The 26,667-nt window shown below is 45.2% G+C and overlaps 1 protein-coding gene across 4 annotated transcripts; it reads right to left on the reverse strand.

The window, feature by feature from the left end:
• Positions 1–3,250: 3,250 nt before the first annotated feature.
• On the reverse strand, positions 3,251–26,638 carry maneal (mannosidase endo-alpha like). Of its 4 annotated transcripts, XM_026155677.1 has the most exons (6): positions 26,581–26,638; positions 21,506–21,738; positions 19,302–20,290; positions 14,279–14,388; positions 5,393–5,469; positions 3,254–4,237 (listed from the first exon to the last, which is right to left on the reverse strand). In XM_026155677.1, the coding sequence occupies exons 3-6, from the start codon at positions 19,804–19,806 to the stop codon at positions 3,601–3,603; spliced, it is 1,329 nt and encodes a 442-aa protein (XP_026011462.1). In that variant the 5' UTR covers positions 19,807–20,290; positions 21,506–21,738; positions 26,581–26,638; the 3' UTR covers positions 3,254–3,600. The 4 variants fall into 4 exon arrangements, with proteins under 4 accessions (XP_026011463.1, XP_026011465.1, XP_026011462.1 ...); XM_026155678.1 differs by lacking the exons at positions 21,506–21,738; positions 26,581–26,638 and adding an exon at positions 20,673–21,473 and having other exon boundaries at positions 3,251–4,237; XM_026155680.1 differs by lacking the exons at positions 21,506–21,738; positions 26,581–26,638 and adding an exon at positions 20,627–20,645 and having other exon boundaries at positions 3,251–4,237.
• Between the last annotated feature and the right edge of the window lie 29 nt (positions 26,639–26,667).

Raw genomic sequence — 26,667 nt, forward strand, 5'->3', positions numbered from 1 at the left:
TCAGAGGATGTTAGATCATCTCAAACTGCTCTCACTGAGATGTTCAAACAGTCTTTTGAATCCTCACAGTGAGTTAGCTGCACTGAGACGTCCTCTGACACAGCCTTCGCTCACTCACTCTGTTCCCTGTCAAAACATAGCTTATCTCAGCTAGCTATGGTTGATCCAGTCTTGTCATTATGTAGTTAAAGAGATTACTTATCTCAGTGGGAAAGGTGCTCTTGACATCACTTACATGCATGTGGAAGCATGTGACCACCGAGACTGTAGCAAAGTTATTTGGAAATATGTGGATAACTGTGTTAATCTGTCTGTGGTATCAGACTTGGTGTGTAATCAGAGTAATAACCTGTAATATTAAACATTTGAAAATGTGGTGTCAAATCTCTAAAGATCTGTTAACAGGTAAACATAAGATGGCTCAACGCTGTGTGTGGGGACGGTTGGTGGAAACATTTTGTGTGGACCTGCCGGTGCATTTTATTTACGGAATAAATGAAACGTGCTGGTGGTGAGAAATCAGAGCATTACAGAAGATGGCAAACCATCTTCAATAAGTCAATAACTGTTCGTCTCTATGAGTTTGTCCAGCACAGTCGCGGAGCTGTAAGACTGTTTAGTGTCAGTGATCATTCAAATAAGAATAGTATTGTTATCCTCGTGTTTGCCTTCTTTCTGTTTCTCAGCCTTTTTCTCTACAAAGACTTCTGAGAGAAGCACGCTGCCTTCCAAGTGCTACGCTGTACATTTGCAGTGATTGGTGACTCGAGGCTCGACGATTTATGTTCACTGCCAGCAGCACGAACGTCTCGTTTTCATGGGCACAGGCAGAGCCATTAAAGCCAGGCAACAGGTCGTCCTGAGGGACCAGCTTTGCTCCAGTGAGTCCTTCACACGAGCCGGGCTGCTTGGATGTCGGCTGGTTGGCTTTTGTCTGCTGATGTGTTCCTCTTCCAACTGCACGCCACCGAAATACTGCCATCAGGTTAATTACACAAAAACCCTCATCTGCACAATGAAAGCTGCTCTACAGACCGTATGAAAACACATTCTGATAAAAACAGCTTGAAAGTGTCTTCTTTTAATCTGAAAGGGGAAAAATGCAGGAAATATCCAAAAGACCTGAGATGCTGATGTTTGATATCCTAAACACAGTTTAGCAAAGCTGCTTTGGAGAGACACTGGTTAACAAATGTATTTCACCACAACTGCCTCAAATTGACAGTACTGGTCATTTATTTTTTATTATTCATCAACTTTTGTTCCTGAAATTAATTTCTTGATTATTTCTGGCATCTTGGAGAAGTCCAGCGTGCCAGCTCAAACTCAGATATAAAAACATATCAAGTTAATGTCTAATAAATACCAACATCAGTTTTAGTTTTATGGAAGTTTCTACAATATTCAATCACTGGAGGTCCTGTGTGTCCTCAGAAACGTCTGCTCCCTTTGGAACCAGACAGACGACCCTGTTCTGTTTTCTGTCTCATTATGAGAACCACAGCAGGTTTAATGACCTCATTAAAATGTTCCCCTGCACTGACCGTTAGCTCTGGTGTGTCCGACAGTGACACCGGCAGGTTCTCCATCGATCCCAGTTTGATTTTTTTGCCCCTGATGCTCATCACAGCTCTTTTATCTCTTAAACTCTCTCAGATTTTCTTCACAGACCGTTTAACTCCCTGCTCTTACATGTAACTGATGGACGTACATGAAAGAAGTGGCCATTGTTAGAGGACCAGCTCACTACTGTGGCTCCATAGTGCAGTGTTTTACACATTTGGCTAAGAAGCAAAAGATCCCCAGTTTACTCCAGTATCACTCCAAGGAGTGACAAATATATTGGGGCTTATGTCAAGTAGGACTCTGTGATCAGAACTTTGAAGCATCTTTTTCAGAAAGCCCATTGGCACAGGAAACTTTCTTGTAGTGACTGTTGACTCGTGGCTGGCTGCTCATCTAAACTCAGGCAGCTAAAGCATGTCCCAGCTGTCAAACTCACTCCAAACGTAAACATCGATAGTTCTGAGATGTTAGAATGAAGCTGTGATGACTCATCTCTGGCCACTCTGGAGCAGCAGGAACAGAGAACTGCTGCACTGGGGAAACGGCGGCTGGAGACCAAATGATGGCGCTCTGTGCAGCAAAGCCATGATGCTGTCGCTTTGAACACTGACACCAGGTCTGTGCAAATCCCTAATGTAAAGCTGTGTTGCATTTGCAGTGAACTCGGGTTGATTGCAATGTGCTTGCAGTCTATCTGCATTTATATTTTAGATGGCAGTTATTTGGAGACACACTGACAACCACAAGACAACCAGTGAGTGCAATCAGCCGATGATCGCATGTGCTCACCAAGAGTTTGGGGTGTTGCACGCTCTGGATAACTTTTGGTCTCTGACAACCAAAAGCTCAAAGCTCACTGATTCTTCCCTGTCACAAAGAGTTTCTGGTTTCATGTGTCTTTAGTCAATTTAGTAAGAAATTAGGTGATTTAAAAAAACATCTGGACTGAGCATCTTATTCACGTCACATCTTTCTTAGGCTACGTTCACTCTGCAGGTCTTGATGCTCAAATCTGATTTTTTTGTCTGCTCGTTCACACGACAAATAAAATGCGACAGCAAACGCGCTCTAGTGTGAACGCTCAGAGCGGCCGCGTGCACAAAAGAAGACGTCACACACGACGCTCTGTTTAGACCCAGAGCAACAGGATGTGTGACTGATGGCCTTAATGTAAAGACTTCAGACTTCACGTTTCCCAGTTTTGCTTTAAGTTATAAAGTTTTGTTATTTACATTTGTCCTAATAATGATCCTTACTGCTGTTTCAGAGGAGCGCTGCTTCTAGCTGCAGATTTCTGTCAGAATCTGCAGATTATACAGTACAAAGAAAATGTTCACGTTTCTCCAACGCTGTCTTCCCAGCAGTTTCCCTGGATAGAAGCGTTCACCGTGTCGGGCGCTGATAGTCGGCGTCTGTCTTGTGTCGGTGACGTAAAAGACGGATTTAATGCGACGTGACCGTCAAACAGCAGTCGCTTTCTAAAACATCAGATATGTATCGGATTCAGCACCACATACCAAAGTGACCCAGATCGGATTTGAAGATATCGGATTTGTGCCGTTCACACCGTCACACCATGATTGGATAGATGGTCGCAGAGGGTCAAAGAAGTCGGATTTGATGCGCTTTCCCCTGCAGTGTGAACGCAGCCTAAGACCTTTTTCACATCAGCAACTGATTGTCCAACTGTAAACAGACACACAGTTTAATTTGTCACCATGGAAAGACAGGAAAGAACAGTCTGGAGCATTGGATAATACAACATAAACCTCACAGAGTAGTAGAGTTACTGTACACATCCACATGGGTTTAGTAGTCAGAACCACACTACTCACAAAACCAGTGTTAGCTGTTTATCACTGCGACCCTGAAGCATCAACATGTGCATGTCATTATTAACATGTACAAAAATGACAGGCAGTCGAAACAGGAAGAGAGCGCTGAGCGGAAACTTTGTGTGGAGGAACACAGAGGTGTGGCAGCGAGCTCAACATCATGTTGTAGCGATGCTCAGACCGTCCACTCAGCTGACGCTCACATCAGCCACTTGTCCTTCTCTTTGTTGAAGTTCTCTGCCCACTGGCGTGTTAGCTCCAAGTAGTGGTCTGGTTGGTTAGGCTGATAATCTAGATACAAACGGGTCACAGTTTTCTTGGGCGTAGCCTTCTCTATTTGTGTGCCTTCGTGCCACTGGTTGAAGGACGTAATGGTGACGATTTCTGGACGGACAGACAAAGCTGCCTGCAGGGACGTCTCATAGTAACGTCCGTTAACACGGTTCCTGGTGTTATGGTTGTTCCACGGTCGAACGGCAGTATCCACGTACCCGGGACCAACGCTTGGGATGAACAGCAAATTGTTTGCGTCACAGAACGCCTTGATGGCCTTCCAGTTCTGGTGAGACGAGCCAAACGAGAAGCCGTTCGAGGCAAAGTACGTGTACATGCCGTCAAAGCCGCTGGCTAGGATGTCGTATTTGTGACGTTCCTCGACAATGAGTGCAACAAAAATCCCATCGTAAGGCGTGCCTCTAACGCTGCGGGAGCCTTTAGCTGTCAGAAGTTCTGCCCAGGACTCGGGCGGTGTCAGGTAGGAGTCGTAGATGTAAAACAGAGGCAGTACTCGCCCGGTGCTCGACTTGAATTTGTAGAAGGCGCCATGTTTTCCATACCTGAGAAAAATGAGACGTGTTAAGCTGCTGTATTCAGTTCAATTCAATCTGATTGATGCAGCGCCAAATCACAACTACACTTGCCTCAAGGTTCTTTATACTGAAAGGTAGATCCTAGAATAATACATACAGAGAAAAACCCAACAATCATATGACCCCCTATGAGCAGCACTTTGGCGACAGTGGGAAGGAAAAACTCCCTTTTAACAGGAAGAAACCTCCGGCAGAACCAGGCTCAGGGAGGGGCGGTTGATGTGATTTATAAGGAGGGCGGTGCCACCAAATGAACGAATCACAGCATGTTTCTGAAGCGTCTTTCTGGTTCACTTTGCAAATATATGTGAGCTGTCTAACATATAAACAGGACAGGAAATCAGACACTTCATGGGTCCTCTGGTCAGCTGATCCAGGGTCAGTACACCAGCCTAGACGCCTATTTTGTCCAAACCTTGTTGTGGCGGGGTGTGGTCTGCGGTGCCGCTGCAGGGGTGTCGGCGGCACCGCGACTTGCACGGCATCTGCAATCACGCCTCAAAAGTCAGTCAGCACGCCTCTGTGCTGACTGTTTAATATTGTCGTTGTTCATGTGTATGTTTGTGTGCGAGCTGAAAAGCTGCAGCCGTGTTCGTAACAACAACTGTGAATAAAGAGGTAGATGCTGCAAAGCATGAACGTGCGGACGGGTCTGCGTCTGATGCCTACACTTTTTTCATGGTGTGTTTAACATGTTGGAGTCTAACACATCATGAGCTTTACTGACTCGAGTTTGTGTCCTAATATGCAGATGGTCATCGCAGCGGTTTTCACACAAATATCGGTGCCAATATTTTTGGGAAATCAAAAGTAAAGGATTTGTACCAATGATCTTATAATATTGCACTTTAAAAACGACTTTCTATGATGCTGGACTTCTGCAAACACTGCAGTACTATGAAACTGCAGAACAAAGGTTTGTTTCAGTCATTTTTAATCAGTTGAAGGAGCAGAAACCTGCTGACCTGTGACAGCACAGTCTGGGCATTTATATTTAATGACTTGTTCCTCATCTATCAGGGTTCATGTTCCATCACATGTGTGGGCTTTTAATGTTAGCACCAACTGACACAGACAGCTTGATCATTCAGAGGTAATGGGACTCACAGAAAAACAGCTTACTTGTCAATAATGTATTTGATGTTGTCATACATGCTCTGGTCCGTCCGGCCCTTGTATGGCTGTATGTGAAAAGCCACCTGTGCATGAACACATGACAATACAGACGTTACTGAAAAGCAGCACCTGAATCCACAAAGACCTGGGAAAGAATAGTTAAAGAGGTGAAAGTGTTTCTTTTCTGTTTCTTATGAACTGCCAGAAAAGAGGAAAGACTGAGTTAGTACCTGTAATCATGGCAGCGAGCTGCAGCATCTCTGCTGTCACTGCGTACCCTCTCTGCAGATACCACATCTTAAACGTGTGTTTGCCTAATTACCAAACTATTTAACATCATGCCAATGCTGTCTGCTGTCCTTGTTTGAAACATTGTAACTGTAGCTGTGCTGTGTTTGATGAACCATGAAAGATGTGCTTTGAACAGTAACAAGTAGCTGCAAAGAGCTGCTGATAAACAGAGGAAGTGTAGTTTGAGTTTAAGTCAGTGGGTAAGTTATTAGTAAAATGTTGGAAACATGCCTGATACATTTATCCTTCTTACAAAACTGCTTTGGTTTCACAAAGACACGACTACAGTGATTATTCTGAACCAGCTGTTTTACACTAATGTGTCACCACATGTGTTGAGCTCAGGAAACGTGAGGTGGACACAGTGAAGAAAGCTGGCAGAACAAAGTCTGAGCATGCTTTCATTCATGCAGAACATTACCTGCTGATAAACACACAGAAAGAAAAGCAGGGGAGTGTTTCCTCTGTTGTAGAGACAGAAGGATAGAGAACAGCAGGCAGAGCCCAAGTTTCTCTGGCTGCATGCTGAGCATGCTGGGACAGAGAGGGAGGAGCAGCAGACATGGCCTGGACCGTCACCACGTCTGCCAACACAATCAGGTGACTGAGTAACAGCTATAACCTAAACAGAGTATGTACCTCTCCACCATAGTGGTATAACTTCATGCCTTCACAGACAGCAGGGTGTTTTGTTCTGTGGCAGGAGTGTGAGCTGACTGATGGATGCTCTCTGTCAGCCTGAAACAACTGTGCTACGCTTGTTTTGCTGCAGGTCTCAAACAGCGAAGCAGGGAGAGAGCTGTCGAGCCGTGAACAGCCCACGCTCGCCGCCCACTCCATCTTTTAAAAAGAGGCTTCAAGGTCTTTGTAAACAGTTTCCATAGCAACGTGGTAGCGTTTGGCGCTCAAGCTCAGCTTGTCAACAATCTTGACTGGTTAGAAATGATGCCAGCGAGGCAAGACTGTATTCACTGTGGAAAGGGCTTTGTTTGCTCACATCAGCTTGTGCAGAGACACATCGGTGTCTCTGCAACAAGAAGAAATGTGAACGAGACAAAAGATGAAGCATGAAGGGCGTCTGCTGCCTGGAACTGTTGTCATTTTTGTAAACTTCCTTTGCCGTCCATCCCCAAAGTTTCTCAGTTGGATTTAGATCAGATCAAATCACTTTTATTGTCACATCACATGTGCAGGTACATTGGTACAGCACATGTGAGTGAAATTCTTGTGTGCGAGCTTCACAAGCAACAGAGTTGTGCAAATACAATAATGTAAACAAGCAAAATACAAGAATGGCTACATCTGAAACTAATAAATATATGTACAATAAATAATAGTATATGCATTTCTGGATGTGTATACTAAATATTTTTCTACGTGTGTGTGTGTGTGTGTGTGTGTGCACATATTTTACAAATTAAATAGAGTAAACAATAAATAAAATATATAAAAATATACAGATCAGAGGAACATGCAGGATGGTCCCAAACAGTGATGTTATTCTCCTGCAAGTAGTCCCTCGTCCTGTGGGCATTGTGTACTGCAGCATTGTCCTGTTGAAAAACCCAGTGATTACCACACAAAGCAGTGATAGTGTGGGAAGATGACTACGTTTCTCTTCTCTCCCTTTTCAGGATGAAGGTTGAACCTCTGCTTGATGGGTGCAGTGACTGCAGGGTGACAGAGGATGATATTCAGGCCAGCCTCAGAAACATCTTTCATTACTGCTTCGGTTGGGTCTTGGGTTTTGGGCAACGGCGGTCTTGTGACTCAGACAAACTACTGACTTTATTTTCAGTGTCGATTGCAAAGAACGTAAACTCAGCCCTGAGTCGTATCACAGGGTCCACGTCCTTGCAATCAGATAGATCCACATCCCCAACAAAGTTTGTTGGGATGGTTCACAGTGTAGCGAACATTTTAAAGGACTTTACAAAGACCTTAGCTCCCCCTTTTGTAGATGGTGAGAGTCGCAGCTACAGCATTGTTGACTCGCCAAACTCTGAGGAAGATGACGACTTTAAACCAGAGTCTGCAGAGACTTTTAAAAGCACACAGACTCCAGCTTGTGTAGGTGAGGGAGATGTGGGTAGCGAGGGCAACAGTGATGCATTTCAAATCACTGATGTCCAAAATCTTGACCGTGAGAGTTCAGAGAGTGAAGAAAAATGTAGCGACGCCCCGCAGTGCTCGTCTGGGGCGCTTCCTGCGCCCGCAGAGACCGATACCTTTCTCATATTGTGTCTTGCAAATTTAGTCGCTCACGTTTCTGAGAAAACACAAACAACTGCTGTAAAGCTGAATTTTCAGCAGATAGTGACTGATATAAGAGAGAAGATTGGGGGAGACTTGACTCCTCTAAAAACTGTAAAAAACTTGTACATCATAATGTACAAAGACCTGTGTCGCATATTTGGATCCAAATACGTGCTTCAGTTTGTGATGGAAAAGGGTGACGCGACTTTTGTAGCAGCCGTTGTGGAGCTATTAAAAGCAGAGCTAAAAGCATCGAGCGGTAGATCTTTGAGGAGGCTGTTCAGTTGCTGCATGAGCAGCGAGTCAGAAACAGAGTGATTATCTTCATAATTACTCAATGGATCCAGGTAAGTCAGTCCCAAGAGGTGGATTCTGTTCATGTGGACGTAGCGTTCACAGCGGGAGAAAACGCTGTGAACGCTACGTCCACATGAACAGAATCCACCTTCAGGTACCTTCATAATGTTACAACAGTTACAATCCTCTTTTCAGAACATTTGCAGCTGTTTCAGTGTTTGTAACAAACGCTGTTATTTAACACAGGTTGCGGCAGAAGACCTCCCCTCATCGAGCCCGGTTCTGCCAGAGGTTTCTTCCTGTTAAAGGGAGTTTTTCCTTCCCACCGTCGCCTTGTGCTTGCTCAGAGGGGGTGGTCTGATTGTCAGGGCTTTGTCCCCAAACTGCAGGGTCTTTAAAGGCCTTGCAGTATTGAGTAGACAGTCAGACCAAAGGACAGGGTTGCAAATCTGACTCCATCATATACGGATTTTGAAAGGAGGGTTGTAACAGCAGCGGCTCTGTGGGGCCTCTCATAGTGCAGACATGCACTTTGATCGGACACTCTAAATTACTCACAGAATTTGCTTCTTAATTTGGAAATAAAATGAGCAGAAAATGAAACAAATGTGTTTGTCAGATCATTTAATTGTTAAATGTGTATAATGGTTTGTAGTCTCATCAGTCACAATGTAGAGACAATCGCACAAACTCGATTTAGTCAGAGCACTTTGAGTTGGTTTTGTCATTGTAGGTTAAATGTAGATATTTATTCTAGATATTGGGCACAAAGGCGTCCTCAGCTCTGTAACAGAGAGGTGTTGGCTCAGTGTGGAAATGTCCTGATGACATCAGTACTTTTGATTCTAGCCTGACTGATCAAGTTCCAGTTAAAGGGTTTTGACTGTCTTGAGAGACGGCACATTGTAGACAGAGACATATTCATCATCCATCTGTCCATCCATGTTCTATTCATCCATCATCCCGCCATCCATCCGTCCATCCATCCATCATCCCTCCATCCAGCCGTCCATCCATCCATCATCCCTCCCTCCCTCCATCCACCCGTCCATCCATCCATCATCCCTCCATCCACCCGTCCATCCATCCATCCTCCCTCCATCATCCCTCCATCCATCCATCCGTCCATCATCCCTCCGTCATCCATCCATCATCCCTCCATCCATCCATCTTCTATTCATCCATCATCCCTCCGTCCATCCATCCATCCATCATCCATCCGTCCATCCATCGATCCATCATCCCTCCCTCTATCCATCCATCCATCTTCTATTCATCCATCATCCCTCCATCCATCCGTCCATCCATCCATCCTCCCTCCATCATCCCTCCCTCCATCCATCCACCCTTCCATCCATCCATCCATCATCCATCCGTCCATCCATCGATCCATCATCCCTCCCTCTATCCATCCATCCATCTTCTATTCATCCATCATCCCTCCATCCATCCGTCCATCCTCCCTCCATCCTTCCGTCCATCCATCCATCCGACCTCCATCATCCCTCCGTCCATCCATCCGTCATCCCTCCATCCATCCATCCTCCCTCCATCATCCCTCCGTCCATCCATCCATCATCCCTCCATCCATCCATCCGTCCATCCATCCTCCATCCATCATCCCTCCCTCCATCCATCCGTCCATCCATCCTCCATCCATCATCCTTCCCTCCATCCATCCTCCATCCATCCTCCCTCTCTCCATCCATCCGTCCATCATCCCTCCGTCCATCCATCCATCATCCCTCCATCCATCCATGCATCCACCCATCCATCATCCCTCCATCCATCTTCTATTCATCCATCATCCCTCCATCCATCCCTCCCTCCATCATCCCTCCCTCCATCCATCCGTCCATCTATCCATCATCCCTCCGTCCATCCATCCATCCTCCCTCCATCATCCCTCCCTCCCTACATCCATGTTCTATTCATTCATCATCCCTCCCTCCGTCCATGCATCCACCCATCCATCCTCCGCTTATCCAATTCAGTGCCGTGAGGGGATGGAAACTTTCCCATCTACCACATTCACACCACAATCACTAATGAACCAAACCCCACTAACTGCATGTGGGTTCTCTCCGGAGTACCTGAAGAGAACCCACACAGACACAGGGAGAACATTCTACACATAAAGGCCCAGCTCAGGGGATGGAGTCTAAGTTGGGTGCTGATCACCTAAAGCATCCTATATTCTGCACAAGGCCATTTTTCTTATTGAGCCTTAAAGCTTCATGAAAAGCAGCTGTAGACTGTTTGTCAGTACAGCTTTTATTTTGCCGTTCCAGTTTCCAGACAGTGTCAATGCCAGCACTTTATTTAGCAACATAGCACCCAGCTCAATAGTTAGGAGGTTAGTTAGATTGTGTAACACTGGAGGGGATCCTGTGTCTGTAAAATGTCATTTCTGTGACACGTTCATATAGTGGCAGAGGGGCAGACAGTTTCCTGCTGCGTCTTTTTCATTGCATCACAGGACAAGCAGCTCCCAAACATATGCATATGACATGTGCAGAGAAAGCAAACACAGATAAACTTGTATTTTGTTAGCAGCAGCTCTGGAGCACTGAATCATGAAAGCATTAGTGCTCAGGTCAGCTGTGAGATACACACTGTTGTGTAAGTCTGACTAACACTCACAAAGAGACCCAGTTCTCAAACTAAGACTTCCATATAAGGAAGCATGAAAAGTAGACCAAGAGAAAGCTTTTCTGTCCTCCACACGGGGCTCTGCTCATTTTGCCACTGCTGTCTCGAGCACCTTCAACATTTAATGGCTTTATGGTATCTGACAGCCGCTAATGCTAAAGGAGCTCTGACCTTGTTTCAGTTGGAGCTGAGAAAGAGAAAAGCTGAGACATGTCTGAGAGGTGAATGCCAGCCTCTGATGGCAGCGCAGTAAAGAGGAAGCTCCTTCAGTGACCTCCAGCACAATGCTTTGCAAGAAAGCTGCTAAAGGTGGACACAACAGACCTGAGGCAAAAAGACACAGCTGAGGACAACCTTGCTATGATGACACGCAAGGAGGAGATACAAGCATCTGGTGATGTTTGCCGAAAAGTCAACAAATGAAAACGAGCACTCGCTCATTAAACTCGTATGACAGCTGGACTGTAAATGGTAATGATGGCGAAGGAGGGCTTTAAGCAGCCGATGCACCCGAGATCATGCAGTTAAAGGTTAGGCTGTAGTTCTTATTTCTGTTAAAGTGTAAAAGCAAAGTTCAAGTGAAACGGCTCATTTTGTGCTTTCATTTGACTGATGTTGTCTAATACTGTTGCAGTGTAATGCTTCTCACTGCCAGCACTGGCTGCTTGCTGCTGGAACATTGTGGCACACTTTGGATGAGGAGGTCTACATCGCTGACAGTAACTCCTGAGAAAAGGAGGACGGACTCTTCATTTTGTTAATAAATAAATGCTACTGACTGCAAGCTATAATCACCAATACAATGTTCAGTAGTCTTTAAATTATGGACAGGCAGCAGTCAATATTAGAAAGCCTCGAAAGGACAAAATTATATACATGTTTTTTATATGTCGTTTGCACAAAAAACCAAAACAAACAAACAAATAAAGGACTAACTCTTCGTACAGTGCAATAAATGAATTTTCAATAAAAGCTGTAAATTTGTAGTCTCGGATAGATTTTACAGGTTATTATGGGTGAACATAGGCGCCAAACTCTGAAATGAATAAAGACTATATTTTGTTAAATCTCAATTGTGGGTCACGTAAAAGCCATGGCCACAATAAAACCTGATGACACTCCGCCTGTGTTGGGAGGGAGAACCTAACTAGGCCCTCTGACTGCAGAAAACATGCTTTTCACACACGGTTTACCTGCAAGCTACTGTTTGTGGAGTGAACGCTGAAAAACTGGACTTTCAAGAACAGACGGAGGGAAAACTGACGAGCACACTGAGGCAAACCTAGCAAACACAAAGCAGTTCACAGTGGTTCACATATATGCTTTGTGTAGGAATACCTCAAAGATCTTCAACAGCATGTTATAATATATATGATCAATGAATACACAAGTGAATTTTACTTTGTAATTCTCTGTTAGCACAGCAGGCTCATCCCCCAGTGTGCGAGCGTCTAAGAGCAGTATATGCAGTGACACGTTCACAGTGAAATACACAGTGTTGGGGAGTAACAGAGTACATGTACCGCCGTTACGTATTTAAAATACAAAATATGAGTAACTGTATTCAGTTACAGTTACCGTTTAAAAAGGTGGTATTCAGAATACAGTTACTTTGCTGAAATAAATGGATTACACAGCGGTCTTCTCCTGTTTCATATGTTCGGCTATGTCCTCTCTGTTTTTGGTTTCCACGCTGGTGGAAACCCAAACAAACACACATTAAGAGGCTCTAATGTCTGTGCCTCAGTCTCAGGCCCACGTCACCTCTACTCGCGGCCGCATAATGACGTGAAGAAACATTTTTTAAAATAATTATCCAAAAATGATTTAATATGAAGGCAACAGGCAGAGTGTTACAGGCATCGCCCTGAAGAGTGTAGCCTGATGGGCAGTGAAGCCCAGCTGTGAGTAAGCTGTTAAGACTCGACTGTTTCCTCTGAAACAATAAGCTCCGTATGAGCAGCCTTTCAACGCCTCTCTCTGTCTCTCACTAGCAAAGTTGACCCAGACAACAAAGTGAAGCTAGTTTTCGGCTACGAGCCGACACGAACCCGACGTATTAGTCAGAGGCCCCTTTACCACGGCTCGGAGCCGCGGACCTGATTTCTATACGAGATCACTGCAAAAATGGAGAGTAACCTTCAGTAATAGTAATAAATCACAGCAACATTCATGTAGCTGTAAAAAGCATGATAATATATTAAGTAATCCAAATTATTCAGAATCAGTTACTCTCATTGAGTAACGTAACAGAGTACGTTACAGAATACATTTTGGGGCATGTAATCTGTAATCTGTAGTGGAGTACATCATATTTTTATTCTCTTCCCCCTCCCTCTTTCTTAAATAGATAACTATCATATCTGATATCATATCTCACAGTACAATAATATTGAATGGGTTGCATTGTTGTATTTTGTCATGTTTCTCAGGTCTTTGTCTGAATTTCTACGAACATTATTGCTAAGGATTGTCTTATTGCATTGGAGTATAATAATAATAATAATAAATATGTACACTTGGGTTTTAAGGGGTATTTATTATTTTCTTCTTTTTTTGGGTTGTATGGAAGCCCCAAACGCAATTTCATTGTTCTTGACAATGACAATAAATAAATACTACTACTACATTTTAAAAGTAACCTTCCCAACACTGGAAATACCTAATCAACAAAATCAATGTCACAGCTGAATTCTTCACTCACACTGCGTTTCTGCAGATACTAGTTTGAGGTATTCGAGTATTTCAGTATATTCGATGTGTAACACCTGTTCTATGTTCAAGGTAACCGGAGTTGCTTTTGGCTCTTTGGCGAGTGACAGAATGCGGGCCATTAATGTTTGGGTACAAAAAGAAAACCTTTTAAAATAATCTGTCACTCTGACCACGTCCAATATTTCTGCACCTACAGACACTGAAATGTGTTTCTAAACCTTCTCAGCTGCATATACGTATATCTGTGTACGTATATGCAACTACGTAAATACTTAGAGTATGTAAGTACTCTTACTTTTAGCATGTTTGTCATTATTCTGTGCCTCCATATTTATAAAGCATGATATAAATCACATTATAGATACAGGACTTGTACAGTGTATCCTCAGCCTTGATACTTATCTGGAAGACTCTAAAAGACTCTAAAAGTCTTCTAAAGTCTTCTAGACTCTAACCCCTCTACACGTTCATCAATTCTTTTTATTAAGTGTTATCTTTCTGCTCTTCAGGTTGATGATGTCTAAATAATCACAAAGTCAAAGTGTGACCACAAAGCTGATTTTTAAGAGATTCAAATCAATACTGTTCTTAACATTAACAGTCAGGAAACACTGGCAAGCCATCTAGAAATTCAGTAAATCGTCAGAAAGGGGAAAACATACCGGTTGTCTCACCAGTTACCTTGATGCTGTGCCTGTGGGCAGCGTCCATAACGGTAGGAACGAGGTCCTCTGTGGGCTCCCCGTGGTCGTCCCCCACCCCTGGAGGATACCAGGACAAAACCAGCACTCCTTCAAAGACAGCAAAGCAAAAGGAAAGGAGGATGAAGACTGTACAGTTAGCTCTCACTGTAGTGAATGAGATTCAGACAAGCGAAAAACAGGCGATATCAGAACTTCCAGTCAGTGCTCCTGTAACAAACCCACAGCAGACCCGGGTGCACGTTCATGGTTTGCAGCATATTTTATTAATGCTTTGACGGTTGCTGTACATCCACACACAGAGCTGCAGCTCAACATAACAACAACCACTATCACAGCACCCGGTGCAATACTTAAGTCGGCAGGGCACGATTGCGGATGCCGTGCAGGTGTGTCCGCCTTCCCTGCACAGCACTGCAGGCAATGCCCCGCCACATACCCCCATTGCCCAACTGAGGCCAGGGAGCCATCCGGCCGAACCTACTCCCCTCCCTCCGTGAGCGGGAGAGGGAAAATCGGCCCGGAGCGACAGCGTCCCCACCCCTGGTCCAGCAACAGGGAGGTGTGAGTTCAGGTGCCAGCGCCGCTGGTCCGGTGGTTGGCCGTGTGCAAGCAGTCACCCCGCGGTGGCGGTGTGTGTCGTGAACGGCAACCTTGAGTTGTAATAAAGTATGCTGCCAAGCGTGAACATGCACCCGGGTCTGCTGTGGGTTTGTTACAGCGGTGCTGAAACCCAGGACGGGGACACAGCAGACCCGCGGGCCAGCCGGAGCTGACCCAGATGGTGGCAACATAGCAGGAGCAGGCGGCAGTGTTGTGGTGCTGGCAGGAAGAACTGGAGGACCTGGTTGAGCGCCGCACGCAGAGGATCGCGAGTCTGGCAGCTCAGATGCAGTCCTGGCCAACATGGCCGCCACCCCCACTGGTTGCGACCAGCCAGGACCTGCCACCGCACCCATCCCCACTCCTGGGGTGGGAGCGGCTTGTACCCGGCTGGGGCCTGCGCCTGTTCCTGCTCCCCGGAGGAGGGCCACCGAGCAACCACTGGGTCCACCAACAGCTTACCCAACTGCTCAGCCCGAGTTGGAGGTCAGTGCACGGAGAGCGCGGGAGGAACCTGCCAAGCCGTCGCAGGAAGAGGAGGCGGAGCGTGAGGATCCGTGCCTGCTGGTTGAGGAGGAGGAGAAAGGGGAGGAGCTGCGCGAGGGTTTGCGCCTGCTTGCAGAGGAGGTGCGTGAGGGTCCGCACCTGACAGAGGTGGAGGAGCTGCTCCTAGTGGTGTGCGATACTCCATATTTTGGTATCGATCCCATATCAAGTACATAAGGGCCAGTATCGCCGATACTCAATAAATAAGGTGGATACGCCATTGAATTGCTAAATCTCAATTTATTTTTATGACCTTAAGTGTTTTTTGTGATGTTTCCTTTTTCATTATTAAATAGTTAAAACCCAGGACATAATTAGGACAAAGTAGAAATTATTGTGGCTGCTCTGCGATGCCAGGGCAGGTGAGATGGACTCACCTGCACCGCGTCTACAATCACGCCTCTCTGGCTTAAAACCTGTGCTCTGCTTGTGTTGTTGTTGATGGTGATGTGTACGGCTGGCAGCGGGAGAGCTGCAGCAGAATGTACTGTAGCCGTGCCACACAGCCGTGTGATCATTGTAAGAATAAATGATGCTGTGAAGCATGAAAATGCCATCGGGTCTGCCGTGGCGGTTTAGTTATCTTTTTCTTTTTTTAATAAAAATGTTACAATAAATTGCGCAAACCAGTTAAAAAATCTAAACAAGCACTGTTGAGAAACTATAATACAAAATTTACAATTAAAATTCTCAACAACAATAAGAGCTGATAAAAATATAAATAATATGTAAACAACTTAACAACCCCCAACGCGTCTAAGGCACGTCACGTGAGAGCGCACCATCTAAACACAAGAAGTAGGAGGGGAGCAAAGTGTGCCTGCTCTGCGCTGACACAGGTGCAGCGAGTCGCTGGCTGTTTCGTCTTTGCCAAAACGACAGCACCGCAAACAAGAGCGGAACTTAAAGAATCGATCTCACCAGGCTAGTATCGATCCGCCAACTTGGCATTGGTATAATCGATATTTGGATCCGCCCACCACTAGCTGCTCCAGCCGGGAGCAGCGGAAGAGGAGGAGCCTGCTCGGCCGGAGGGCGTGCCGTGCGACTGCCCCGCCAAGTCTGAGGGCGGCATGCTGGCCAGACCGGCCTCATCTCCACCAGAGGCCGGCGCGCCAATTGATCCTACGTCAGCCCAGCCGCCTGTGAGCCGCGACCACCTGCCATGCGACCAACCTCCGGACCAGCTTCGCCAGCGCCGCTGGAGCCGCGGGCGACCACCTGAACTCACACCCCCCTGTTGGGGACGCCGACGGTCTCTCTCCCGCTCGCGGGAGGAGGGGGTTAGGTTTGGCCGGATGGCTCCCTGGCCTCAGTCGGGCGATGGGGGTATGTGGCGGGCGTGGATTGCGGTTCCGTGTATCCGCAATCATGCCCCCCCGACTTAGACTACGTCCACACTAGCCCGGATAGATTTGAAAACGGCGTTTTCGTCTGAAAACGTTTGGCATCCACACAGTCGGCCCAAAACGCTTACGTTCCAGTCCTGCGCAAAAACGAGCGAGAATTAAAGAAAAGCTATCTGGAGCACGTACAAACTGATATTCATCTTTTTTAGGGCTGTCAAAATTGAGAGCAATCAAAACAACTGCCGTATAATGCACTCCGCTATCTTTGTTTAATTGGCCACATGACTGCATCACATGACCAACATGCGTCATCGTTTTCGAAAGTCTGCGTTTTCGTGTGTCCACACTGCGACGGGGCAGCTCCATTTTGAAATGTGTGCGTTTTCGAGAGCGGCGTCTCGGGAGGCCAAAACGGAGAGAAAACGATGTGTTTTCGTTTAAAAACGCATTAGTGTGGACTAGGGCTGCCACGATTTGTCGACTAGTCACGATTACGTCGACTATCAAAATCGTCGACGACTGATTTAATAGTCGACGCGTCGTTTGAAGCTTTGTAAGATCGCAAAAGACGCAGGAATAAGTAGCAGGATTTAAGAGTGTAATAACGGACTGAAACAGAAGATGGCAGCACTGCATGTACAAGGATGCCAGCTGCCCTTAAACCCCGAAGAAGAAGCAGCTGTGTCCCAGAATTCATAGCGCGGCCCAGCTTAGTTTCCAACAATGGCGGCAGCTAGTTAGTTTTAATGTTACTCTTATTATTCTTTCTGGGTCACAAAATAAACGTTTAACATATTTTCATGGAGAATGTAGCTGTGTAAACCTCAAATATCTGCTCAGTTTATCAAGACACCGCATATTTTCAAAAGCGCTCCGACGTTTTCAGAGACGTCTGTTACCCACTAGCTCGATAGCTAGCCGGGGGCTAGGCTCACTAGAGCCGTGAGAACACCGGACTCCCGGCAAATCGTTTTCAAACCCACCGCCGTCTTTCGCTGCTCAGGTTAAACATGATATATGAGTCACTTAGATAACTTAAAATGTTATTGTTTGAAGATGTTGTTTTTTTTTTTTAATATTTTATTTGTTCCTGAGTAAATCGGTTTGGCTGAGATTAAAGTTATAGTTTTTACACAGCTGAATAAACGTCAAGCAGACAGCTGATTATCAGAAGTGTGAGATGCTCGAGAATATACTCCGGTGTCCTGTTATATTTTAGATAGCAAGGAGTTTATTAAACTTCACCGAAACAATCTGCAGATTTCATTAAAATTGAATAAACTATCATCTTGTCTTTATTTTTAGTTAGCACCTTAAAAGCTTAAAGCTGTAAGCTAATGATAGTTATATAAGCTGTAGTTTTACGTCCAGTGGATGATGATCTGATTAGTCGACTAATCGCAAAAATAATCGGTGACTAGTCGACTATCAAAATAATCGTTTGTGGCAGCCCTAGTGTGGACGTAGCCTTAAATATTGTACTGGGTCCTGTGTTCAGGTTGTTGGTTGTGTTGAGCTTGCAGCGGGTGTGCTGTGAACTGCAACCTTTGAGTTGTAATAAAGGGCGATCGTGGCTCAAGAGTTTGGAGTTCGTCTTGTGATCGGAAGGTTGCCGGTTCGAGCCCCGGCTCCGACAGTCTCGGTCGTTGTGTCCTTGGGCAAGACGCTTCACCCGTTGCCTACTGGTGGTGGTCAGAGGGCCTGGTAGCGCCAGTGTCCGGCAGCCTCGCCTCTGTCAGTGCGCCCCAGGGTGGCTGTGGCTACACTGTAGTGTAGTGTAGCCACTGTATACACTATACACTGTAGTGATTGTGTATAGTGTAAAGCGCTTTGGGGTCCTTAGGACCAAGTAAAGCTTGCACAAGAGAAATGAAGACGGTGGAGATTTGTGACAGAAGGAGAGCAGCGAGAGTGAAACAAGGTTTACCAGATGGAAGTGAGAGACTGTGGCACTGAAGATGCTCAAATTTACACATGTTGGTTTGCTTTTTTTATTTTAATTAGAGGGAACTTTCTGTAATATTGATGAAACAATATTTACCATGTAAATCTCCTGATCAGACACTGGTGTTTTATCACCATCTCTAAGCAAACTTGTTATCTTGAAGTTTTGCATGTTTGCATAGAGTCAGTGTGTTCATCCATCCATGTGGAAGAGGCATTTTATTTAGAAAGTGCAGCCTGTGAACACGGTGCCCCTCTAACATACTCCCACAGCCCCACAGGACTAGTGCTGCAGACCAAACGGACCGAGATACGCGTGAATAAACCTGATCAGCAGCGTTATGGTGCATATTCATGCATAGTAAATGAAACTGCATTCTTCTAGTTCACCGTGAATAGAGGACAACACTGTTTTACTCTTCACAGCACTGGAAACTTTATATTTTACATTTAATCTGGATACTTTTAGTTATGATAGTTCAACATGAACATGCTTCGTTGCATTCAAAGAGCCGAGACTCTGTCACATACACACAGAGCCAATGTTGCAACAGTGCTTACCTGCTGCGGCCGCTTCTATCTGGGCCATGTGTGACTCTAGCACCTTCGGGTCCCTCGAGCTGTAGGGTCCCAGCTCGGGGTAGAAACTCGAGGCAATGTCATCCGGAGGCGTGTGCTTTCCTTGAGCATGGCTGGCTGCGATCTTTGGGTCCCAGTGTGGCACCAGCACGTGATCCCAGTGGATGTACTTGTTGTCCACGCTGGGAGAGCCGTACCACAGGTAGTAGAAGATGTGGACGTCGTAGAATATGCTGTACTCCCGGTCCGATCTGGTGAAAACCACCTTCGTGTCGCTGCTGCTCATGTGGAACTGACCTGGGGAAACCACCACGTCTTTCACATCCAGCCGCCTCCTCTCTGACCTCTCCCCGATGAAATCCATACCAGGAGCCAGGTCCGAAAAGCCGTCGCTGGGTTTCAGCGTCCTCAGGCCCATCATGGTCCCAAAAATGAAGAGCGTGAAGAGGAAAAGCGCCACCAGCGCTTTCCTGCGCAGCCGAGTCATCGTCGCTGTCCGTGGTTCTGCCGCAGGAAGAACACGCGATCCAGAAGCCAGCGAGGGGCCGACACTGGTTCTCCTCAACGCCAGCCAGCCATCCTCTCACAGCGTGAACGGGAACAGAGCGGAAACAGGAATGAACGCATTTAGGAGCAGCAGCTGGTGCGTAATGGAGTCTGCGGAACGAAGGATAGCCACTCTGCTTTCACTCCTCAAACCAGGACCCGGGGACATTTTGCTCGATGCTGCTGCAACAGAGCGCCTCCTGCTCGGCCATCACGCTCTCACTGGCGATTCACATCCTCTGCTCTCCGTAGCAAAAACACCGTTCCTCCGTCTCCACCGACAACACAAGCAGTCCGCTCACAGAGGAGCCTCGTTACCTTTGTATTGCATCCAGCCGATGCTCGGCGCTCTCCGCCTGCCTCTCTCTCCTCCGCCGAGCTCCTGCTGCTGCTCCTCCGGTCAGAGACGGGAAAGTGCTCCGGTTCTGTCCCCAAACCGTAAAACAATCAAAGAGAAAAACGAACCTTTTATTTGACTACACAAATAAAAGACGACAGAATGGAGCGTTTGTTTCTTCAGTACTAGCAGCACGGAGACGAGATCAAGCCCGACCGGAAAGACGTGTATGGGGGGCGACCAGTGGGCGACAGAAGCAGGAGGTGGAGCCAAATGATTCTTTACAATAAGAAGACATTTCTCCAGAGGAAGTGTGGCCTGTTTGTAGATATGAGCTACGTTTGGATAGAAAACACCTTTGTGAGGACTGATTAAAAATACTCCCAAAACACAATTTTTGCTGAACACAAAGGTTATACTGTACTCAGTTTGTAGTGTTGCTTGTGTAGTGCCGTGTGTCTGGGGCTCACAGTCCGAGCTTTCTCCAGAGGTCAGCTCCAGGATTGACATCTGGACCCGGCTAAGTGTGGCTAACACTGGAGCTCGGTGCAGGTGTGAGCAGTGCTCAGAATTTCAAATCGTTTCAGGCCACAAACACCTGACTGCTTATTAACGGTGCCATGGTCCCTGGAGCTCAGGCCCAGGGTTTCTTTTAGTTTTCTGAGCTTTCTCCTAAACACAGATGGTTAGTTGTTGCCTAATCTCCACTATCCCTAACAGGCAGTAACATATAAGGACTAAACACACGAACACGTGACTTGGCTCTAAGCTGTCAAGTTAAAAGCCATTAAAAACAAATTACAGCAGCCACAAGTGTATAATGACCTCATCCTGCTCTCCCTGTCAGCAAAGCAGCAGCCTGGTGATCTGTGAATGAAAGCATGTCACTAAGTATTTTAAATAAATGTGGTATCTTGGAGGGAATATTGCTCCCAGTTGAACAAAATCCTTATTTTAGATGACCTGTCTCCAGGCTAGGGTTCAGCCTAACAGGTAGGCCCACTACGAGTTTCTGATGGGAGTGAAACATAAAGTTAGTAGTTAGTGTTGCTTAGTATCAAGCTCCTCATTGACCAAGCAAAACATCCTGTCTGGGCTCTTCATCAGCAGGATATAATACCAAATCAATCTTCCTTCAGCTGAAACACACACATCTCTGTGTTCAAACATAAAGAGGCTTCGGTTACCTGCAGCTGTGCTTTCAACCCAGTAATTAGACCGAGGTTTCACCTCTCACATTATTTCCCCCGTTTTATTTTGGTAATTCTGTCTTTTTTCTTTATTGCATGTAGTTTTACGTCACCCGTGTGTTGTTATTGTGATTCTGTTCATGTGCCTCGTGTTCCCCAGCTGCTGATTTCCCTGGTTAATATTTCAGTTTTGGTTTTTTGATGCCACCAGGAGACGTAGTTAGCAGACTTTGAGCTTCATCAGCTGCAGCCAGTGGCTCTTTCACTGCTGGAGAGAAGTGTTGAACTGAAGCTGTGGCTCTCCCCAGATTACGAGCCGATCTTCAGGGGGCTGGCCATGAAGGCCCTAGGAGACAACGTTAGAAAAGCAAGGACAGGGGACGTATCAGAGGACCGCGGCGCTGCTATTCAAATACACTTTATTAAGCACGACCACGGACATACAAGCAGAAGTTTTGCCATTGTTCCAGCCTGAGGATTAAACTGCACAGGAGTCACTACATCACTGTGGTTGTTACTGACTTTCTCTGTTATGCTGGGCTTGAAGTTACCATGGTGATTTAGTCAAATAACCAGGTTTGTGAGTTTGAGCTTGACTTGTATCACAGTAACACATTAATCTTGTTTGAATGAATCCAAGCACAGCTCATACTGACCGTGGTGGCGACTTGGACGTGATGTAACTGACGTCATGTGTTCATCTCAGTTTTTATTGATCAAATTCTAAATTCTGTTGTGACTGTGGACAAAATAACTGCTTGCTGTGTTATTTCCGTTGTGCTGAATGTGTTGGACACATCAGTCACTTCCCCTCGTTGACCCAAACAATACCTTTTGTATTTTAGGCTGTCGTTTTGATTTCACGGCCCACAGTTGTTCTGATATGTTTTTGCCTTAATTTCCTCTCCAGCTGTTACAGTTAAGAAGAACTAGTGCTGCTAGGCAACTAGTTATCCAACACTTTACCTTTTAAGCTAAAGCCTTTAAGGACAGAGACGGTCACTTTTAACTGCTCATTAATGGCTTTCAGCCCTGCTCTATAGAAAAGTAAATGTGTCATATCAGCAACACAAAGCCATAATAGGAACGAGGTGATGTTTTCATAATGACGTCACGGCTGCGACGTGTGAAGTGCAGAGAAGGACTTAACTTTATTTACAGAGTGGCAAAACCAAACACAAACAAGAGCTAAACATAGGCTACACTGAAAACCCTAAACTGAGAGCACGACATGCAGCGACCACATGCAGAAAGCTACACAGTAATGACACAGACAGACCAACAACAAGCAGGAGAACACACAGGGAAACACAGCTGGGAGAAATCAGAGCTGATGAGACAAGAGGGAAGCAAAACCACACAGGACAGGGACTATCAAAGTAAAACAGGAAATACAACAGGTATGCACAGACACCAGCTCAACACTAAAGCAACAGACATGGCAACAGGGAGAGAACAGAGCCGTGGGACAGACACAGAGACACAGAACAGAAACCAAACTCTGAGGAGGAAATCCTAAGAAGAATGAAACATAACATAATAATCATCAGAACCAAAACCAGTCCACAGGCTCAGGACCACACATCAGCCATCATGTCATAAGATGACATTTCTTTTTCTCCTAAATGGAGAAAAATGCACAAATGAACATTAAAAAAAAGAGAGAAAAACATTAAAACTGATGTTTTTTCATTACACGTAACTGTGAATATGGATAACGTATGGTATGATGTATGATTGATCACTTTGTTATGGAAGTTTGTTTTCACCACTGACAAAAATATTTTTGTCGTTCATGAGTCAGAATTATTATTCCAAAATTGTGATTTTCTCAGTTATGAACTATATTTGGAGAAATTTGACATAGTAAATCAGCATTTTGAGATAAAAATCTGAAATTATAGCTGCAAAAATGCTGTTTATTTATTTATTAACAGAAAGAAGTTTTCATACTTTCTTGCTCAAAAATCTGTTACTGGTTTCAAAAAGTCAAATGACAGAGAAATATTTGAATAAATGGCATCTGTGCTTTTAAATCCTTGGAGTAAAGCGACAGTAATAATTTGTAATGATTTCATGATCAACAAGATAAGATGTGACCATCAAAGAAATCCTTAAACAGACTGAGACTTCATCTAAAAGCCAAAGCTGCAAGTATTCTGCCCTCTTGTGGGGGAATTTAATAATACCACAGATGGGATTTTCAGCTGTTGAGCAGGTTACCACAGACTACCATATGAAACTGCACTAAACCTAATAAACCTACCTTGAAATTCAGGGTGCGTTTGATAATGTAGTACAATCATAGTCAAAGGTTTTGAGAACGACACAAGTTATCACAAAGTTTGCTGGCAATCTGCATGTACAGCAGAATATTATCACGAGTGATCGAATGCGTGCATGTGTTTCATCTTTGCCATGAAAATGAACATACTCCTATAAAACCCATTTCCACTGCCACAGATGGACTCTGACATCATTAGTGATCCTCTCATTAACGCAGGTGAGTGTTGATAAGAACATGGCTGGAAATCACGCAGAGTTTAGATGTTCTTCCTTTGTGAACTGGTCAGTAGTTTAATCATCAGACAATTAGTGCGAGGGTCCCTGCAGGTGTCTGCATGCTTGCCTGTTTTTCTGACCGCACTGGTTTGTCTGTGGAGACCATTTGGACGTCCTCCAACTTTAAGCAGACTGCTTGGCTGTTGGGTCTCCAGCTGTCAGTGTTTGTGTCCACAATGGAGTGTAATCAAGCCCTTAGAATAGCAGACTGGATGCTTTAAATGGAGGGTAGTGTTTGAAATCATCGTCCGTCCTTTGTTAACCATAGTTACCTGCAAGGAAACATGAGCAGTCATCCTTGCTTTGCATAAAACGATACTGCTGCTAGTAGAAGTTCAGTTGTTGTGAAGAAGGCTTTCGTGTCCAGCAAGCACTGTCTGCTAAAGGTAATTCAGCTTCAGCATCGGGGCACTACCAGTGCAGAACGTGGTCAGGAATGCAGCAGGCAGGGGTGAGGACATCTGCATGCACAGTGAAGCAAAGGCTTTTGGAGGATGGTCTTTTTTCAAGCAGGCCAAAGAAGTCGCAACAAAAACATGGAGGACAGACTGGCCTTTTCTCTGTTTGGGGCATCCAGAAACATGACTGTGCAGAGAGGAGAAGGTGGAGTGCTACAATCAGTCCTGCATCATGCCAACAGTAAAACACCCTGCTACCATTCATGTGAGGGCTTGCTTCCCATCCAAGGGAGTTGACTCACAATTTTGCCATGAAGAACACAGCCACAAATAAAGACTAAAACACCCTCTGAGAGCAACTTCTCCCAGCCATCCAAGCAACTCCCAATCCCCCGGAGGTCCCCGTTTCCTCCTCAGCCACCGGCCAGGCTTCCTGATGCATTCCATCTCCACTGCTGCTGGCGTTTTGTCTGGTCTCCTGGCAGACTCGCTTTCTCCATCGATGCAGGTCTCTTCCAGTAAATCGTCTCCTCAGATCTCCTGCCAAGCCTCACGTCTTCTAGTGCTGGCCTCCAGGGTTCCTTCACCTATGTCGCTGGCTACCTGGTCAGCCTCCAGAGTTGCTCTGTCTATGTCTAATACATTAAAGTATTTACTAATTTTACATTTTTATTATTTATTATGGGCAGCATGCGCATGGTGGTGCAGAGTTTACCACCGTCACCTCTCAGAAAGTACTGGCTTCAGATCCACACTGGGGCCTTTTTGTATGGACTTTGTATTGTTCCCCCCGGATACTCTGGCTTCCTACCATAGTCCAAAGACATGTATGGGTTAGGTGAATTAGTGAATCTAAATGGACTGTAAATGTAAATGTGCACATGAATGGTTATGTGTCTCTATCCTTGTGACAGGCCAAGTTGTGATGCTACACAACTTCAAAAGCATCTCCAAAACTGCAGCTCTTGTGAGATGTTGTCAGTCTGCAGTGTTCAGGATCTATCAAAGGGGTCCAAGTATGGAACAGTGGTGAACCAGCGACAGGGTTATGGGTGGCCAAGCCTCAGTCATGCACAGCTGTCCCGCTCTTATTCACACATGTATTTTATTTGGCTTCTACTGACTTTCGTTATTCTTGTCTCCAGAGCATACCTCCACCTCTCCAGCTTCTCTTCCAGCTCCTCTCAGATCACAGCATCATCTGCAAACATCATAGTCCCTTCATACCCAACCTCATCGGTCAACCTGCTCATCACCACTGCAAACAAGGGCGGGCTCAAAACTGACCCTTGTAATCTCATGTCCACCTTGAACACATCTCTCACTCCCACTGCACACCTTACTACTGTCTTGCTGTCCTCATACTTCCCTGGCACTCCCGACTTCCTCCTGCAGTACCAAAGTGCCTCTCTTACCCTATTATATGTTTTCTTTAGATGTATAAAGAGACCTCTATATTTGCAGCACCGCCCTGCGTCAGCAAACTCAAAGCAAACATCACACCTGTAGTGCTTTTTCTTCGCATGAAGCAATTATATCAATTGCACAATGTCCACCCTAGAATACTGAATACTGGGCAGCTGGTATAGGTTTGTTCATATGTTTCGTTTTAGGATTTTCATCGTGTGTTTTCTGTGAGCGTGTTACTGAAATCAGGCAAATAGGTTTGTCTATCATCCAAGCATCAGTATCTGTATTTGAGAAAGAATTACAGGTGATATTTGGATAGCGGGTCCACTACATTAGATTACATAAACTTGTACAGGTGTGTATGGAAGAGGATTAGTGCCACTGGAAATAGAAAAAAGTGGGGGAGTCCTTTTTTTTTAAAGAATTCTGAGCAAAAAAATCCCAATCCTCTTCTGCAGGTGTGCACGGCATTTTGTTCACTACGTGTTCTCATTTCACTGACTGAATAATGCTAATCAAATGTGCTAGCTATAATAGGAAGTTTGCATTTTAAAAATACACATGCCTTTTGCCATCTTTGAGTCAGGATTTAATTTCAATTCCAAAAGTACAAGTGTTTAGTTTAATACAAAACAAACAAATAAAAAATCCACACAAAAATGACTAAAAAAGTCACCAAACAGAGAAAGTAAGCAACTCTTAGAATATAAAGCAAAGCAGAATTTTTTGATGCAACAAGACTTAATGAAGAACTAATCAGCTATTTCTCTGCATGTACTTAATTTTTTTTTTCATAAAACATGTTTAGAAAAACATACCCTCGCCCGTCAACGTTCCTCCACCTCCTGGTTATTGAGTCTCCATTATAAAAAAGCATCTACGGGAATTTTATTTTGACGGGTATG

This window comes from Astatotilapia calliptera, chromosome 22, assembly GCF_900246225.1.
Source record: "Astatotilapia calliptera chromosome 22, fAstCal1.2, whole genome shotgun sequence".
NCBI classification, from domain to species: domain Eukaryota; kingdom Metazoa; phylum Chordata; class Actinopteri; order Cichliformes; family Cichlidae; genus Astatotilapia; species Astatotilapia calliptera.